At 43.0% G+C, this 18,735-nt stretch overlaps 1 protein-coding gene across 1 annotated transcript in view; it reads left to right on the top strand.

Annotated features, from left to right (window-relative positions):
- GAP43 (growth associated protein 43) overlaps positions 1–18,465 on the top strand; it is an 80,304-nt gene extending 61,839 nt beyond the window's left edge. Inside the window, exon 3 of the mRNA XM_075854683.1 lies at positions 17,602–18,465. Coding sequence (XP_075710798.1) covers positions 17,602–17,690 — 89 coding nt within the window. The 3' untranslated portion in view covers positions 17,691–18,465. The remainder of the gene's footprint in view (positions 1–17,601) is intronic.
- Positions 18,466–18,735: the final 270 nt, after the last annotated feature.

Genomic DNA, 18,735 nt, shown 5'->3' with positions numbered 1-18,735 from the left:
AATCCCATCATGTGTGATACTGTCTGCCGAGCTGTGTATCTAATCCCATCATGTGTGATACTGTCTGCTGAGCTGTGTATCTAATCCTATCATGTGTGATATTGTCTGCCGAGCTGTGTATCTAATCCTATCATGTGTGATACTGTCTGCCGAGCTGTGTATCTAATCCTATCATGTGTGATACTGTCTGCCGAGCTGTATATCTAATCCTATCATGTGTGATACTGTCTGCTGAGCTGTGTATCTAATCCCATCATGTGTGATACTGTCTGCCGAGCTGTGTATCTAATCCCATCATGTGTGATACTGTCTGCTGAGCTGTGTATCTAATCCTATCATGTGTGATACTGTCTGCTGAGCTGTGTATCTAATCCTATCATGTGTGATACTGTCTGCCGAGCTGTGTATCTAATCCTATCATGTGTGATACTGTCTGCCGAGCTGTGTATCTAATCCTATCATGTGTGATACTGTCTGCCGAGCTGTGTATCTAATCCTATCATGTGTGATACTGTCTGCCGAGCTGTGTATCTAATCCTATAATGTGTGATACTGTCTGCCGAGCTGTGTATCTAATCCTATCATGTGTGATGCTGTCTGCCGAGCTGTGTATCTAATCCTATCATGTGTGATACTGTCTGCCGAGCTGTGTATCTAATCCTATCATGTGTGATACTGTCTGCCGAGCTGTGTATCTAATCCCATCATGTGTGATACTCTCTGCCGAGCTGTGTATCTAATCCCATCATGTGTGATACTGTCTGCTGAGCTGTGTATCTAATCCCATCATGTGTGATACTTTCTGCTGTTCCAGTGTATCTAATCCTATCATGTGTGATACTGTCTGCTGAGACAATGTATCTAATCATATCATGTGTGATAGTCTGCTGAGCCGTGTATCTAACCCGATCATGTGTGATACTGTCTGCTTAGCTGTGTATCTAATCCTATTATGTGTGATACTGTCTGCCGAGCTGTGTATCTAATCCTATCATGTATGATACTGTCTGCTGTTCCAGTGTATCTAATTCTATCATGTGTGATACAGTCTGCTGAGACAATGTATCTAATCCTATCATGTGTGATACTGTCTGCCGTTCCAGTGTATCTAATCCTATCATTATACTGTGTGGTGAGCGAGTGTATCTGAGCTATCATGTGTTATGCTGAGCTGCTAATCAATTGTATCTAAGTCAATCATATGGGATACTATCTGTTGAGCTTCTGTATCTAAGCCTATCATATGCGATACTTCTGAGCCATTGTATCTAAGTTAATTATGAGCAATACTGTTTACTGAGTCAGTTGTATCTAAGCCTATCTGGTGTGATGCTATTTTCTGAGCGGTGTATCTGAACCTATCATGTGTGGTACTGCCTGCTGATTCTGTGTATCTAAGCCTATCATGTTTGATACAGTCTCCTAGAACCACTTGCCATTATGTTGCAACTGTGGTAAGAATAGAACAAATAATAGAATAATAATGACTCCGGGTAAAACCTCATTGTTATCGGGGTGTTCCAGGCCAAAAAGAATGTAAAGAGGATGTCCAGGATAAGAGACAGCGCCACCCCTGTCCAAGGCTGAGTCTGGTATTACATGAGTGGAGATCAGCTGCAGTGTCGGCTTTGTTTTAATGAGCTGTTACTTATTACCTGCATTACAAAGATACTTTTTTACTTGATTGATACTTCGTGGTTTAACTACCAACTGCTGCTCCTTTAAAGGGATTTTCCAGTCCCTCAAAATGGATGGCCTATCCTCAGGATAAGCCATCAATAGCTGATCGGTTGTTGGGGTCCAATGGGGTCTATCTCATATCTATCTATCTATCTATCTATCTATCTATCTATCTCATATCTATCTATCTATCTATCTATCTATCTATCTATCTATCTATCTATCTATCTATCTATCTATCTATCTATCTCATATCTATCTATCTATCTATCTCATATCTATCTATCTATCTATCTATCTATCTATCTATCTATCTATCTATCTATCTATCTATCTATCTATCTATCTATCTATCTATCTATCTATCTATCTGTCTGTCTGTCTGTCTGTCTATCTATCTCATATCTATCTATCTATCTATCTATCTATCTATCTATCTATCTATCTATCTATCTATCTATCTATCTATCTATCTATCTATCTCATATCTATCTATCTATCTATCTATCTATCTCATATCTATCTATCTATCTATCTATCTATCTATCTATCTATCTATCTATCTATCTATCTATCTATCTATCTATCTATCTATCTATCTATCTATCTCATATCTATCTATCTCATATCTATCTATCTATCTATCTATCTATCTATCTATCTATCTATCTATCTATCTATCTATCTATCTATCTATCTATCTATCTATCTATCTATCTATCTATCTATCTATCTCATATCTATCTATCTATCTATCTATCTATCTATCTATCTATCTATCTATCTATCTATCTATCTATCTATCTATCTATCTCATATCTATCTATCTCATATCTATCTATCTCATATCTATCTATCTATCTATCTATCTATCTATCTATCTATCTATCTATCTATCTATCTATCTATCTATCTATCTATCTATCTATCTATCTATCTATCTATCTATCTATCTATCTATCTATCATCTATCTATCTATCTATCTATCTATCTATCTATCTATCTATCTATCTATCTATCTATCTATCTATCTATCTATCTATCTATCTATCTATCTATCTATCTATCTATCTATCTATCAATTCAATTTTCAATTCAATTCAATTCAATTCAAAGAAGCTTTATTGGCAGGACCAAATACATATTAGCATTGCCAAAGCAAGTAAGAAGTAAGGGAATGAGGGATAGGGACTGAGGGATTGGGGGATAGGGACACATCTAGGGTCGGGGTTATACGAGTCCATGGCATATCATGTCTCTCTCAGTTTATGGCATGCAGTGACATATTGTGCCGCTGTGCCCACTGTGGTTTCCTCTTCACCCAGCAGGATGTAGAGTTTCTCTTCCTCTTCCATGGAGCTGAAGTCCGGTAAGAGGTCAGAGAGTTTCCTGAAGTGAGTGTCCCTCACTGCTGAGTATTTGGAGCAGTGTAGCAGGAAGTGGGCCTCATCCTCCACGGCCTCCTGGTCGCACTGTTGGCACAGTCGGCTCTCCCTGGGCTTGTAGGTCTGTCTGTGGCGCCCGGATTCGATGAGCAGGTTGTGGGCGCTCAGTCTGTAGCGGCTCAGGATCTGTCTGTCTCTGGGGTTTGGCAGTTTCTCCAGATATGGCGCCAGTTTATATTCCCGCTGTAGACTCCGGTATATTGTCAGTTTCTGGGATGTCTTTATGTCGTTCCTCCAGTCACTGATATATTCCTCTTGGCCTTTGTTTATTGTCTTCTTGATTTCGGCTTTTGTGAGGCCGCGCTGGGTGACATTTTCTTCAGGCCGGGTCAGGGTGAGATGTTCTGGGGGGCCTGGTTTACCTGGGACCCCTTGGTGTAGCAGGGCTTTATGGTGATAGGAACTTTGCCTGCTGCTGTGTAGATGGGCCCAGAATGATAGCGCCCTCTTCTGGATTGTGAGGTGTAGTGGGAATCTGCCCAGTTCTGCCCGACAGGCACTATTTGTGGTGCTCCGATGGACTTGGAGAAGGTGTTTGCAGAATTCTAGGTGGAAGATTTCTGTTGGGCTGGAATCCCACCTTGACCAGTCTGGGTATGTGTCCGGACCCCAGACTTCACTGGCATACAGGAGGATTGGGGAGATGATGGAGTCAAAGATTTTCAGCCAGACCGTCACTGGTGGTTTGAGGTGATAGAGTTTTCGTCTGATGGCATAGAAGGTTTTGCACGCCTTGTCTTTCAGTATCTCTATGGCTTGTTTAAAGCTTCCTGATTGGTTGATTTCTAGGCCCATGTAAGTGTACCTGTCGGTCGCTGTGAGTGTGGCGTTATTTAGTGTGAAGGTCGGGTGCCTGGGGGATTTTGAGTTTCTCTTCTGGAACACCATGATGTTGGTTTTCTTTGCATTGATGGGTAGTGCCCACGTGGAGCTGAATTTTTCTAGGATTTGCAGGTTGTCTTGGAGACCTTTCTCGGTTGGTGATAGTAACAGAAGGTCATCTGCATACAGCAGGAATTTCACCTGGGTGTCATGGAGGGCGAGACCTGGTGCTGAGGAGGATTCCAGAGCTGTGGCCAATTCATTGATGTAGATGTTGAAGAGTGTTGGACTGAGGCTGCAGCCTTGTCTGACTCCTCGGCTCTGCTGGAAATCAGCCGTTCTTCTCCCGTTCACCTTCACGCTGCATCTGTTCTCTGTGTAGGAGCTTCTGATGACGTCATAGGTTTTACCTCCTATTCCGCTCTCCAGCAGTTTCAGGAATAGGCCCGGGTGCCACACTGAGTCAAAGGCCTTCTTAAAGTCCACAAAACAGGCGTAAATCTTCCCATGCTTTGTATTGTGGACGTGGCTCTTGATGAGGCTGCGCAGGGTGTAGATGTGGTCAGTGGTGCGGTGGTTTGGCATGAACCCAGCTTGGCTTTGGTGGAGGACATTGTGCTGGGTGAGGAAGCTGAGGATTCTCTTATTCAGGATGCTGCTGAACAGTTTCCCCAGGTTGCTGCTGACACATATCCCTCGGTAGTTGGCCGGGTCGTACCTGTCCCCACTCTTGTGGATTGGTGTTATAAGGCCTTGGTTCCAGATTTGCGGGAAGTAGCCGGCACTCAGCACTATATTAAATAGTTTGACTATTGCGGCCTGTATTTCTGGCGGGCTGTGTTTTATCATTTCTGGTGAGATTCCGTCTAGGCCGCTGGATTTTTTACACCTTATGTCTGAGGTTCTCTCTGTTACTTCTTGCAGTGTTATTGGTGCGTCCAGGGGGTTTTGAGAATCTTTAAGTGTTTCCTCCATCGCCTTCAATTTTGATATTATTTGTTTTTGTTCTTGGCTTTGTCCGTCTTTCGGGATATCTTTGTAGAGGTCCTTGAAATATTGGAGCCAGATGTTGCCATTTTGAATATGAAGGTTGTTTTTCTTGCAATTTTTGCCCATGTGTTTCCATAATTTCCAGAACGAGTTGTCATGGAGGGCGTCTTGGAGTTGGGTAAGTTTGGTGGAGATGTGCCTTTGTTTTTTCTTTCGGAGGATGGTCTTGTATTGCCTCTGTATGTTGCTGTAGGCCTCCTTCAGACCGGTGTTGTTTGGGTCTCAGTGCTTCTTATTTCAGGCATTTCTTAGGGTCTTCCGTACTTCTTTGCACTCACGGTCAAACCAACCGTTAGGATGTATTTCTTGTGGCCTCTTGTAGTCACATCTTTTCAGGTCAGACTTCTCTGCCATGGTATAGAATATATTATTGAGGTCATTTACGGCCTGATTTACCCCTCCTGGGCTTGTCTCATACACCTTGTTGTAGAGGTTGTGAAGCATCTCCTGCACTTCTGGTCTGTTCATTGTCTCTTTATATTTTATAGTTGACGTTTTGGACCATTTATAAGATGGGGGCAGGTTGAAGAGGCCGCTTTGATGTGGTTTTTGTGCAGATGGTTTGTTTGTGGATTTGATGTATAGAAGTAATTGGTTGTGATCTGACAGGTGCGTTTGTGGAGTGACTATGAGTGCGCCAATGTTTGCGGGGTCCATGTCCGTGATGGCATAGTCTACTACACTGCTGCCTACATGGGAGTTTAGTGTATACCTTCCTAAAGAGTCTCCCTTGGTGCGGCCATTCAGTATGTGGAGTCCTAAGCTTCGACATAGATTCAGTAGTTTTTTCCCGCTTTTGTTGACGGTGCTGTCATAGCTGTTTCTCTCTTTCTGTAGGGAGTTATGACAGTCGGCCTCTGCTCCAAAGATGAAGATGTTTCCATCATTGGTCAGGTAGTCTTTTTCTCTCCCCGTTCTTGCATTGAGGTCTCCGTAGATGAGAACGCTGCCCAGGGTCTGGAAATGGGCGGCTTCCCTTTGTATAATCTCAAAGCTGTCTGGGTTGGAGTACGGGGACTCTGGCGGTGCGATGTACGTTGCGCAGAGATACATGTCAGACTGAGAGGTGAGGATGGAGCTGCCTATTCTTATCCAGATGTGGCTGTCTCCTCGCTTCACGGCTTTGATCTGCTCATGGAGCTCCTCCTTGTACCAGACTAATATTCCTCCTGAACACCGGCCCTGCTTGATGTGTTTATTTTTCAGGGCGGGGACAGAGATTTCCCTGTATCCAGTGGGCACCAGGGACTCATTCTCTGTCCTAGTCCATGTTTCCAGGAGGATTTGTATATCGATATTTTTCAGTCTTTGGATGAAGTCTGGATCGTTAATTTTGCATCCAAAGCCTGAGGCGTTGAGGCCTTGAATATTCCAGCTGCTGATTATAAAGGACGTCATTGTGTGTCCATATACCTTGTAATGAGCGGCGCTGTGTAGGACGGGCTGGAGATGTGACTGTTGGATGTGTTGTAGATGTTCTCGTGTTGTATAGTCACATTAGTTTTTTACATAGAGTGCTGAGCAGGGTCTTTATCTCCTCCATGTCTCTGCTCTGCGTGTCTCTGTGTGAGGCAGGGGGTTTCCTCCATGTCTCTGCTCTGCGTGTCTCTGTGTGAGGCAGGGTGTTTCCTCCATGTCTCTGCTCTGCGTGTCTCTGTGTGAGGCAGGGGGTTTCCTCCATGTCTCTGCTCTGCGTGTCCTTGTGTGAGGCAGGGGGTTTCCTCCATGTCTCTGCTCTGTGTGTCTCTGTGTGAGGCAGGGGGTTTCCTCCATGTCTCTGCTCTGTGTGTCTCTGTGTGAGGCAGGGGGTTTCCTCCATGTCTCTGCTCTGCGTGTCTCTGTGTGAGGCAGGGGGTTTTCTCCATGGCTTTTGCCTCTGTTGGTCTGACCTTGGGTAAAGGGGTTTTTCTCCTGGGTGTAGTGAGGTGTGTGGAGTTTGAGGACTTTTCATTGTTAGTGATGTCTCCATGTTTTGGCTTTGGCTGGTGTGGGGTCCAGGTCTGGGGGGTCTGTTCAGCACAATGTCTTTCAGTTCTTTGGCCAGAAGGCTGACCCCTCGTTTGTTGAGGTGTTTGTCATCATACAGGTGGTGCTGCTCTATGGAGGAGTGTTGTGCCAGGCTGATGTTTGACATTGAGCTGATGTTCGCTGCCAGCTCTGTGTTGATGGCCTGGGTGATCTCGTTGGGTACATCTTTTCTTGGGAGCACGGATGATATAATTATTTTACTGTCAGGGAACTTTTGTTGTGCCGTCTTTGTTAGTTGGGTCAGTTGTTCTGCAATCTGCTGTTGCTGGTCTTGGACGTTGTTTGTACCCGTGTGTATAATGAGATGGTTTGGATTGGAAAAATGTGGGTTATTGATGACTGATGTGACTTGTTGGATAGTTACACAGTGAATTTTACTGACCCTTTTTCCTGGGAAGAGTCGCCGTGAATTAAGGTATTTGCCATTTGAGTCAATTATTAGGACAGTATCAGGACATTGTGACTTGCGGGTGGCTTGTCTGATGCTTGTGTCCTGGGTCCTGCTTGGTGGTGGTATGTGGTGCTGCTGTGGTTCTGTGCTGGAGGTTTGGTTGGCGGTCGGCTTTGTACCCACTTGTATCGCTCTGTTTTCTCCTAGTTTGTTTTCATTAATTTCAGGAATATTTATTGGGTTTGGGTGATTTGATGTACTAGCGCCCTGGTCATTGGCAGTCCTTACCTCAGCGCTCTCCCTTGCTCCTAGACTTTGTGTTTGTGGTTTTAGATTTTCTATCTCTAATCTGAGCTTTGTATTTTCTTGTTGCAGCTCTCGGAGTGTACATTGTATTTCCTGCAGAGCTGATGCATGTTCACATTTCAGTTTGTTTATCTCTTTAATTACTTGGTCATTTGTGTTTTTGTCACCGAGATTTCTTTGAAGTTCTTCTTTGAATTGTACAAAGTCTCTTTCTAATTGAGATAAATAGTCTCTGAGGGTGTCGGGTGAGGGGTGTGGGACATTGGGACATGGGGCAGCGGGGGTGTCGCTGGAGATTGTCTCTGTATGTCCATCTCTGGTCTGGGTTGCTGGAGTTTGTTGTTCTTTGTAAGTTTGGGCCTGGTCTTTAATATGATGAAAGATTTCTTGGAATTCCTCTAGCTTGTCCTCATTGCCTTGTATGAGAACGTTGCCGTTATTGTATAGACTTATGGTAAGTGTAATACTCCCATCATTTCCTGGGTCTTTTATTCTGATCTGTCGGCCCTTATTGATGCCACACTTTGATATGTCCTTATAGTGCTGGCACAGGGCTGTGTGCCAGGCGGAGCGGTGCTCAGTGTAGAATAATACATTTGTTTTCCTCTTGACTTCTTCTTTAGAGGTAAAGTCAGCAAAAAGTGTCTCTGGATTGTGTCTGATTGTGGCATGTTTTACTGCTTTCCTCGCTTGAATGCTCCTCTGCTCTTCGGAGTATGTGATCTCCAAGGTGCCTGACCCCCTGTTGTCTGAATCTTCTATCCCAAACTCTGTCTTATGGATATTTACTTTATTCTGCATTTCTTGTTCTAAGTTGTGATTTTCCATTTTTAGATAAATCCTTATATCTATGGTGTTGTCTCTCTAGTAGGATTGTGTTGGTGTTGCAGGAAGTTCTTACCTTTTGGATGCTCAGTTCTCTGGACTCGGTCAGACTTGATGTTCTCTGCTGCAGTCTGTCCTCTAAGCAAAATTCTATCTATCTCATATCTATCTATCTATCTATCTATCTATCTATCTATCTATCTATCTATCTATCTATCTATCTATCTATCTATCTATCTATCTATCTATCTATCTCATATCTATCTATCTATCTATCTATCTATCTATCTATCTATCTATCTATCTATCTATCTATCTATCTATCTGTCTGTCTGTCTGTCTGTCTGTCTGTCTGTCTGTCTGTCTGTCTATCTATCTATCTATCTATCTATCTATCTATCTATCTATCTATCTATCTATCTATCTATCTATCTATCTATCTATCTATCTCATATCTATCTATCTATCTATCTATCTATCTATCTATCTATCTATCTATCTATCTATCTATCTATCTATCTATCTATCTATCTATCTCATATCTATCTATCTATCTATCTATCTATCTATCTATCTATCTATCTATCTATCTATCTATCTATCTATCTATCTATCTATCTATCTATCTATCTATCTATCTATCTATCTATCTATAAGAATAGCCAGGGTTTTAATCAGGAGTTAAGGAAAGGTAAAGGGGGAGAGAAGTTTTATAATAGAGGGGATTATTGGATCAGTTGAGAGATGAACATTTATTTCCAGCCTCAGTCTGAACCTGAAAGCAGAATTTTAGCCTTTTTTTTAACCTATTTTGCTGATCCTTCTGGCCGGTGGTGAGAGGTTTAGTCTTCTTGTTACTGCAGATAGTAATGAGAAGGTCCTGGATGGTGGTTATTGAGGTCCATCGGAGGAAGGTTTGGTGATGTTCCCGCTGGGTGCGGACCAGGGGATATATTCTCAGGTGCTGCCTGGAAAAGACCCTCCAAGACCTCCTTATGGGACAGCACTTTAAATAAGTGAAGATTTAGTTGTCATGACGGATAGATTGTGGATGTTTATATGGAGTATACATCTGACTACACGCTGCATGTTTTGTGTATGTATTTGGGGTGGGCTATAGTATTACCCTTAGGGGATCAGCCACCTGTACAAAACCCGAGACCTATGAGATTATTCTGATTGAAACAAAACCTTCCATGCATGACAGTAACCATGTATATAGATAATATGCTGCAGTCTACAGTGTATCCTTCTGATGATAATGCAGCCATATAACCAGTGGGCCAATCCTCATCTGCTCTGCGCATTGTGTTCATTTTTCCTGTGTGGTGTTGTTCAAATTACAGTGGGATTATATGGGATTAATGTAATCCTTTCCCCGGAGAAGCTGTAATCTTATTTGTGGATTTTCCGGGCGGGCTGGACGGTTGGTAGGATTCAGGCGTCAATCATTTCCCTACTAAGACCCTGAAATCTACAGCTGGCATTACCTGGGCGCATGGACTTACATCAACGGATTTTGGGCGCTCCCATTGGCCTCTTTACTTTACTGATACAGTATTTTTCAGACTATAAGTGTCAGTTCACACTGAGTTTTTTTACACGTATTTTTGACGCGGAATCTGTGTCGGAAAACGCGCCAAAATATGGCCGAAAATGCCTCCCGTTGATTTCAATGGGAGGCGAAGGCGCTGTTTTCTCGCAAGCAGAAAAAATGTCTTGCGGGAAAAAGAAGCGACATGCCCTATCTTCGGGCGTTGACGTCTCTGACCTCCCATTGACATCAATGTGAGGCAGAGAAAACGTATTTCGCTGCATTTTTTTCCCATCGGCGCTCAATGGCCGCGGGCGAAAAAAGCCGCAAAAAAACGCAGTGAAAAACGGCGTGCAGGCAGAGCAAAATCTGCCTCAAAATTCCAAACGGAATTTTGGGGCAGATTTTCTGCCTGCAAAAAACTGTGTGATCCCAGACGCACCTGAGTTCACATAGAGTTTTTTGCAAGCAGAAAATCTTCCCCAAAATTCCGTTTGGAATTTTGAGGCAGATTTTGCTCTGCCTGCACGCCGTTTTTCGCGGAAATACGCTTTCTCTGCCTCCCATTGATATCAATGGGAGGTCAGAGGCGTAAATGCCTGAAGATAGGGCATGACGCTTCTTTTTCCCGTGAGCCGTTTTTTCCGCTCGAATGGAAGGCATTTTCAGAATTTTTTTTGGCGCATTTTCTGACGAGGTTTTCGCGTTAAAAAACGTGTCAAATAACTCTGTGTGAACTGACCCTAAGACACACCCAGGTTATAGACAACAGAAAATAGGAAAATATTCACTACTTTTACAAAGCAAAAACTATTTGTTAAAAAAAAAAAATTTGTTCTGTTTCACCCCATTTTGAGAGCCATTTTTTGGTACATACGATTTTTTTATCCCTTTTTATTTCATTCCTTTTTTTTTTTTTATATATTTTACATTGATTGTGCTTGGGGAAAAAGTTTTATTTGTTTTTTTAACTTTTAATATTTTTTTACACTCCTGAATACTTATCTAAGTTTTTTTTTTTTTACACATTTTACTAGTTCCCCTCGGGGACTTGAACCAAAAATTATTAGATCGCTGGTACAATACACTGCAACACATGGTAGAGTTACGGAAACAGTGTAACTCGCTGAGCTACGCGGTTTCCGTAACGCCCATAGTAGTGAATGGCAGTTACAGAAGCATCGCAGCATGCGAGCTACACTGTATCCGTAACTACTATTCAGTTCTATGGGAGTTACGGAAACAGCGTAGCTCAGCGAGCACTCGGCTGTTTACGTAACTCCCGACCACCTAACCAGGAAGTGGCTGCGGGACAGCGGAGCAAGTAAGATAGAATAGGGTTTAGGGGCCCCCGTTCTAGTGATAGGTGCGGTTTCTAGAGGTGGGACCCGCATCTATCTAACATTTATGAAATGTCCTGTGGATATGTCATAAATGTCCTTCAAGGGAAAACCCTATAAATGCTGTGGTCGCTATTAACCGCGGAATTTAACTAGTTAAACGGCCAGTATCAACGCCATCGCTGTTCCTGGCCCGTTAGAGCAGCGTGTCAGCTGCAGTGTATGGAGCGTGCTTAGCGCATGAGCCGCTCCGCTCCAAACATCCCCCCCTCGCTCCATGATGTGCCGGGCACATCATGGGTCGGCAGGGGGTTAAGTAAGAATCGGTCAGGGGGCCCGCCGGTGCCGGGTGTCTTGACTGCCGACTATAAGACGCTGGGACTTTTTAGCGTTTTATAGTCCGAAAAATACGGTAGTTATAAGGCTTTACCTGTATTCATTCTAGAGAAGCCAAAATTGTTGTTTGCTATAGACCTAAATGTATAACACCAAAATTCTCCTGCGTCACATGACCTGGCTAGGTGAGATTTGTGGTGCCCAACTCTGTAGGAAATATATTTTATACATAGAATTCAGGGATACTTTGTGATGCATTGTGATGTCACTGCTTTCTCATGAATGGATAGGCTGTATTCTCAGTGATGTCACTACTTTCTAGTGAATATGTAAACTACATTCTGTGACGTCACTGGTCCCTAGTCAATGTATGGTCTATATTTTCAGTGATGTCATTGTTCTCTAGTGAATGGATAAGGCTGCATTCTCAGGGATTTTAAAGTGTAGCTAAACGTTTGACAAACTTCTGACATGTGAGAAGTTTGGATTGGTGAGGGGTCCGAGCACTGAGATCCTCACCAATCGCTAGAACGAAGCAGCTGAAGGTCTCATGTGAGCGCTGAGCCGCTTCGTGTCTGTTCGGCTTTTTCTGTAAAGCCGATGTATCGGAGTACGGGATCATAGACTTTCTATTGAGTCCGTACACCGATACATTTAATTCCAGAAAAAGCCGAACAGACACGAAGCAGCTGAGTGCTCACACGAGACCTTCAGCTGCTTCGGTCTAGTGATTGGTGGGGGTCTCAGTGCTCGGATCCCCACCAATCCAAACTTCTGACATGTCACTATGACATGTCAGAAGTTTGTCAAATGTTTAGCTACACTTTAACACTTTCTAGTGTATTTCTAGTATATTCTACATTCCGCGATGTCACTGGTCGCTAGTCAATGTATACGCTGTATTTTCAGAGAAGTCGTTAGTATCTAGTGAATGGATAGGCTGCATTATTAGTGATGTCACTGGTCTCTAGTCAATGTATAGGCTGCATTCTTAGTGATGTCACGGGTCCAGTGGCGGATTATCATTAGGGCGTTTCGGGCGGTCGCCCGGGGCCCAAGACTGCCAGGGGGCCCAAGGAGCCTATGACCGCCCGAACCCCCTCATGCCCAGTGGCGTCGCTAGCACCGGAGGGAGCCCCGGTGCCAGGACCGCACCTGTCAGGCGAGGGGAGCTTTGCTTCTACTTAGCAGCCGTGGTCTGTGCTGCTTTAGAAGCTCCCCCTCCAGCCCCCCTTCCCTGCTCTAAACATCTCTGCTGCTAGCTGTCGGGACATGGGGGAGGGGAGACTGTCGGCGGGCTCTGTGCTGTGAGCAGGAGAAGAGCTGCAGTGAAGACATAAAAGGTAAGTGCATGTATGTTTAATGTCCATATTCATGTATGTTTAATGTCCATATTCATGTATGTTTAATGTCCATATTCATGTGTTTACAAGGTGTACTTTGTGTATAATGTGCATACTCGTGTATAATGTGCCTACTTAGTGTATAATGTGCATACTCGTGTGTACTTTGTGTACTATGCATACTTTGTGTATAATGTGCCTACTTTGTGTACTTTGTGCATAATGTGTGTACTTTGTGTACTGTGCGTACTTTGTGCATAATGTGCGTACTTTGTACTGTGCGTACTTTGTGCATAATGTGCGTACTTTGTGCGTACTTTGTGCGTACTTTGTGCATAATGTGCGTACTTTGTGCGTACTTTGTGCATAATGTGCGTACTTTGTGCGTACTTTGTGCATAATGTGCGTACTTTGTGCGTACTTTGTGCATAATGTGCGTACTTTGTACTGTGCGTACTTTGTGCATAATGTGCGTACTTTGTGCGTACTTTGTGCATAATGTGCGTACTTTGTGCGTACTTTGTGCATAATGTGCGTACTTTGTGCATAATGTGCGTACTTTGTGCATAATGTGGTACTTTGTGTACTGTGCATACTTTGTGCATAATGTGCCTACTTTGTGCATAATGTGCGTACTTTGTGCATAATGTGCCTACTTTGTGCATAATGTGCGTACTTTGTGCATAATGTGGTACTTTGTGTACTGTGCATACTTTGTGCATAATGTGCGTACTTTGTGTACTTTGTGCATAATGTGCGTACTTTGTGTACTTTGTGCATAATGTGCGTACTTTGTGCATAATGTGCCTACTTTGTGCATAATGTGCGTACTTTGTGTACTTTGTGCATAATGTGCGTACTTTGTGCATAATGTGCATACTTTGTGTACTTTGTGCATAATGTGCGTACTTTGTGCATAATGTCCTTACTTTGTGCGTACTTTGTGCATAATATGGTACTTTGTGTACTGTGCGTACTTTGTGCATAATGTGCCTACTTTGTGCATAATGTGCGTACTTTGTGCATAATGTGGTACTTTGTGTACTGTGCATACTTTGTGCATAATGTGCGTACTTTGTGCATAATGTGCGTACTTTGTGCATAATGTGCGTACTTTGTGCATAATGTGCGTACTTTGTGCATAATGTGCGTACTTTGTGTACTTTGTGCATAATGTGCGTACTTTGTGCATAATTTGCGTACTTTGTGCATAATGTGGTACTTTGTGTACTGTGCGTACTTTGTGCATAATGTGCCTACTTTGTGTACTTTGTGCATAATGTGGTACTTTGTGTACTGTGCGTACTTTGTGCATAATGTGCATAATGTGCGTACTTTGTGCATAATGTGCCTACTTTGTGTACTGTGTGTACTTTGTTCATAATGTGCGTACTTTGTGCATAATGTGCGTACTTTGTGCATAATGTGCGTACTGTGTGTACTTTGTGCATAATGTGCCTACTTTGTGTACTAGTGTTTAGGTAGTGTTAGCAATAGTTACGGCGCGGCAGGGTGGTGGTGGAGAAGGGGGGCCCAAGTTTGGGTAACAGCCCAGGGCCCATGGTCTTCTTAATCCGCCACTGCACGGGTCTGTAGTGACTGTATAGGCTGCATTCTTAGTGATGTCACTGGTCTCTAGTCAATGTATAGGCTGCATTCTCAGAGAAGTCACTGGTCTCTAGTGAATTCATAGGCTGCATTCTCAGTGATGTCACTGCTGGTCCATAGTAAATTGATAGTCTGTAGTCTGCATTTTCAGTAATATTACCGCTCTCTAGTGAATATATAGACTACATTCGGTGATGTCACTGGTCTCTGGTAAATGTATAGCATGTAATCTTGACTGCATTCTCAGTAAGGTCACCGCTGCTCTCTGGTGAACAGATATTTTGCATTCTGAGTGGTATCACAACCTCTAGTGAATGAATAGGCTGTAATCTCAGTAATGTCACCGCTGCTCTCTGGTAAACGGATAAGCTGCATTCTCAGTGATGTCACTACCTCTAGTGAATGAATAGGCTGTATTCTCAGTGATGTCACTACCTCTAGCGAATGGATAGGCTGTATTCTCAGTGATGTCACTACCTCTAGTGAATGGATAGGCTGTATTCTCAGTGATGTCACTAACTCTAGCGAATGGATAGGCTGTATTCTCAGTGATGTCACTACCTCTAGTGACTGGATAGGCTGTATTCTCAGTGATGTCACTACCTCTAGTGAATGGATAGGCTGTATTCTCAGTGATGTCACTACCTCTAGCGAATGGATAGGCTGTATTCTCAGTGATGTCACTACCTCTAGTGAATGGATAGGCTGTATTCTCAGTGATGTCACTAACTCTAGCGAATGGATAGGCTGTATTCTCAGTGATGTCACTACCTCTAGTGACTGGATAGGCTGTATTCTCAGTGATGTCACTACCTCTAGTGAATGGATAGGCTGTATTCTCAGTGATGTCACTAACTCTAGCGAATGGATAGGCTGTATTCTCAGTGATGTCACTACCTCTAGTGACTGGATAGGCTGTATTCTCAGTGATGTCACTACCTCTAGTGAATGGATAGGCTGTATTCTTAGTAATATCATTGCTTTCAAGGGAATGGATAGGCTTCATTCTCACTGAATATATTGTTCCTAGTAAATCTAATTAATTAAAAGGTTTTAAGTGGTGTCACCTATTCCTAGTGAATACATAGACTTAATTTACAGAAACTTCATTTATTCTTGATATTAGACACATCTTTTAACACATATTGTCTCCTCTGCATTGGACCAGCATCTGCTAACAAAATTAGGTAATGTACCTTGTTAATTATCTTTAAAGAGGACCTGTCACTATGTCATATATGTTGAACTGGTTTCCTGACCCTAATAGCGCGGTCTTCCTCATTTCAGTGCTGTTTTTTTTTTTCCTGGACTACTGTGTTCCAGAGATATGGCCTTCTGTTGCGTTGGCTCCCTATATGCTAATTTGCTGTAGTTAGCCAACAGGGAGTGAACTACCCTCAAGCTGCCTCACGCTGATTTGTCAGCATCAGAAGCAGGGAAGCTAGCTCCACCCCATTGGCAAACTACAGCAAATTAGCATAAAAGTAGCCAGTGCAGCAGTGGGCCATATCTCTGGAACGGGAGGGTCCAGTAAAAAAAGTAAAAAAGCGCTGGAATCAGGGAGACAGCGCTATTCTGGTCAGTTAACCAGTTCAACTTTTATGACCTAATGACAGGTCCTCTTTAAATAATCTGTTGACAATGCTCCAAGACAGTAAGCAAAACAAGCGCGAGCACCAGGAAAGAACGGGCATGATCAGGAGGGAAACAGGAAGGGACTACTCTTCCATGACGAGGTAGCAGGGGTTTGGCATGCTTGGCCATAGACGACATCATCTCCCACCATTCTACCCTGGGTGCAGATAATAAGTGCATGTAAGTTAGTTGAGTGATTTGACATTCTGGTCGCAGGGAGGGTGCAACTGCACCTAAGGAGTTAAACAGAGGATGGGGGCTCCCTCTGTCAGCTCATTGGTGGCCCCGCAACTTGTCCCGCAAAAAACAAGCCCCTATATGGCTACGTTACACGGAATTATTTTTTCCCATAAAACACCTTTTACTGTGCAAAAGTACTAAAACATAAAAAAAACGATACATATTTGGTACTTCTGTAATGATAATGACCCGTAGAATAAAAAAGTTGATATGTCATTCATACTGCACAGTAAACAGTGCAAAATATATATATTTTGTAGAAGGGCGTGCTTGTTATGGCAGTGATGATGATGACGACGAGATGGGCGTTACATGTGTAGGTAGGATATGTGAGGAAAAGGGGAGTTTGAGTTCATGCTTACCGGGCCAAGCTAATGATAAAGTGTCCCCCTGCTTGGACACCCAGCGGTCAGTTGTGATCTGTGGAGAAACCTGGCAGTAAGTGTTCAATTTACCTACAGCGCCTCCACAGGGGAAATAAGGCATTACACAGTCCATTCATTGACAGGTCCTCCAGAGTGGGTGACGCTCTATGTAACCGCTCCTAGACATGAGTATCCTGAACAAAGAAACTCCCCTCAATTATGAAAACGAGTTTTCTAACCCCTTTAGGTGCCAATTATTGTTGTGGTGGTGGGATTTATCAGTCGGTGGATTGTTAAAGGGGAAAGTTTCTAAAATTAATGCTATAGATTTACGGACATTGGAGGAGATTCACCGTACTAAGAAAAATGTGCTCCAAATTTATTATGTGTTTTAGACCCTTTTCATACCTCATTCAACAGTTTTGAAAAGTGTCTGACATGTTTTGTAAATTACGCCATTGTGATAAATTTGGCGCAGTTTCTGCCTTTCTGGTCTACTTTTATCCTGTCTAACGTTAGGACGGTATTATTAAATCTGCCGCACGTGTCGACCTTGCAAGGCACTGCTTCCATCACGTGTACATATTTCCAGCCCGATGACGCGTTTCACAGTGAGTTGACCATTCACAACCTTTCTCGTTGTATTTTGCAGATGATGTAGAAGGAACCAAACCTAGTGAAAGTGCCCAACAAGAAGAGGCTGCCAGTGAAGAGCCCAAGGCGGACCAAGAAAATGCCTGAACACATTGAAATACCCCCTGTTACTCTCCTCTTGGACTCCATCGTTCTACCCTTCCGGCTCCTCCTTAAACCTTTCGACCCTCTTCCTCACGTGGGTTCCTCCACCTCACTTCCCCTTCTTCTTTCTCTTTGTGGCAGAACATGTAAAAAAAAAAAGCAGGAAAGTTCCAGTCAAACAGTGTGGCTTAAACATTTTAAGTGTTTCTTGGTGTTGTTATGGCAAGTTTTCCAGTATGGTCCAATCCGATTCATTTTGGACATTTCTTTCGCACTGTATCCGAGTTTAATTCCAGCTCCCTTGCTCTTCTCTCTTTCTCTCTGTTACACTGTGTGCAATGTTCCGTTAATCTATGGGTTACAAATCAATCCAGTGAATTTCAAAAGGCGTCTCGAAGTTTGTCTTTTGTTTTTTTATTTTCTTATTGTTTTTAGAAAATTATATATATATATTTTTTTCTAATTCTTGTTCCTCTTCAATGTGATGGAATGAACTGATCAAAAATAATTAGCCCTCCCTACGGTTTGTTTTCCAAAATAAAGCGATGTGCCAATTAGCGTATATATCCGGCAGTCACTCGTGTGATTTTTCTTGTCCAGCTCGCTGTCTTGACTTTGACTCCTCGGGAAATCTGAGATGTCTGCCTATGTTTTCTATCGTGCTTCAGATGTTAGTCCTATGTGTTGTGAATGAGGATTACAGTCACTTGCAAGGCATTGAGAATGTACGGTCTGATTTTGACAAACACAGAGGTAATAAATAGTTTGATCTCCAGTTTTTGGCCGTGTCCTGTGCGATGTGTTCCAATGTATTTGATAAAAAAAAATGGTGCCAGGTAAGGCTGGGTTCACATATATCAGTTTGTGTCCGGCCAGTTATTTTATGCCTGATCCGGACACAACTAATGACATTTTTATGCATAGCTGGACAGTAAAAGTGCTGCATGTGGTGCATGGAGGGGTCCGGCATCACAATTGATGCAACAGATGCAAAAACTGCTCCCATAGTAAAACATGGGATCAGTTCTGGCACCACAAAACCAGATTG

This window comes from Rhinoderma darwinii, chromosome 2 (assembly GCF_050947455.1).
Source record: "Rhinoderma darwinii isolate aRhiDar2 chromosome 2, aRhiDar2.hap1, whole genome shotgun sequence".
NCBI lineage: Eukaryota > Metazoa > Chordata > Amphibia > Anura > Rhinodermatidae > Rhinoderma > Rhinoderma darwinii.
The sequence above is the reverse complement of the archived record's forward strand: the minus strand, read 5'-3'. Positions and strand labels throughout refer to the sequence as shown.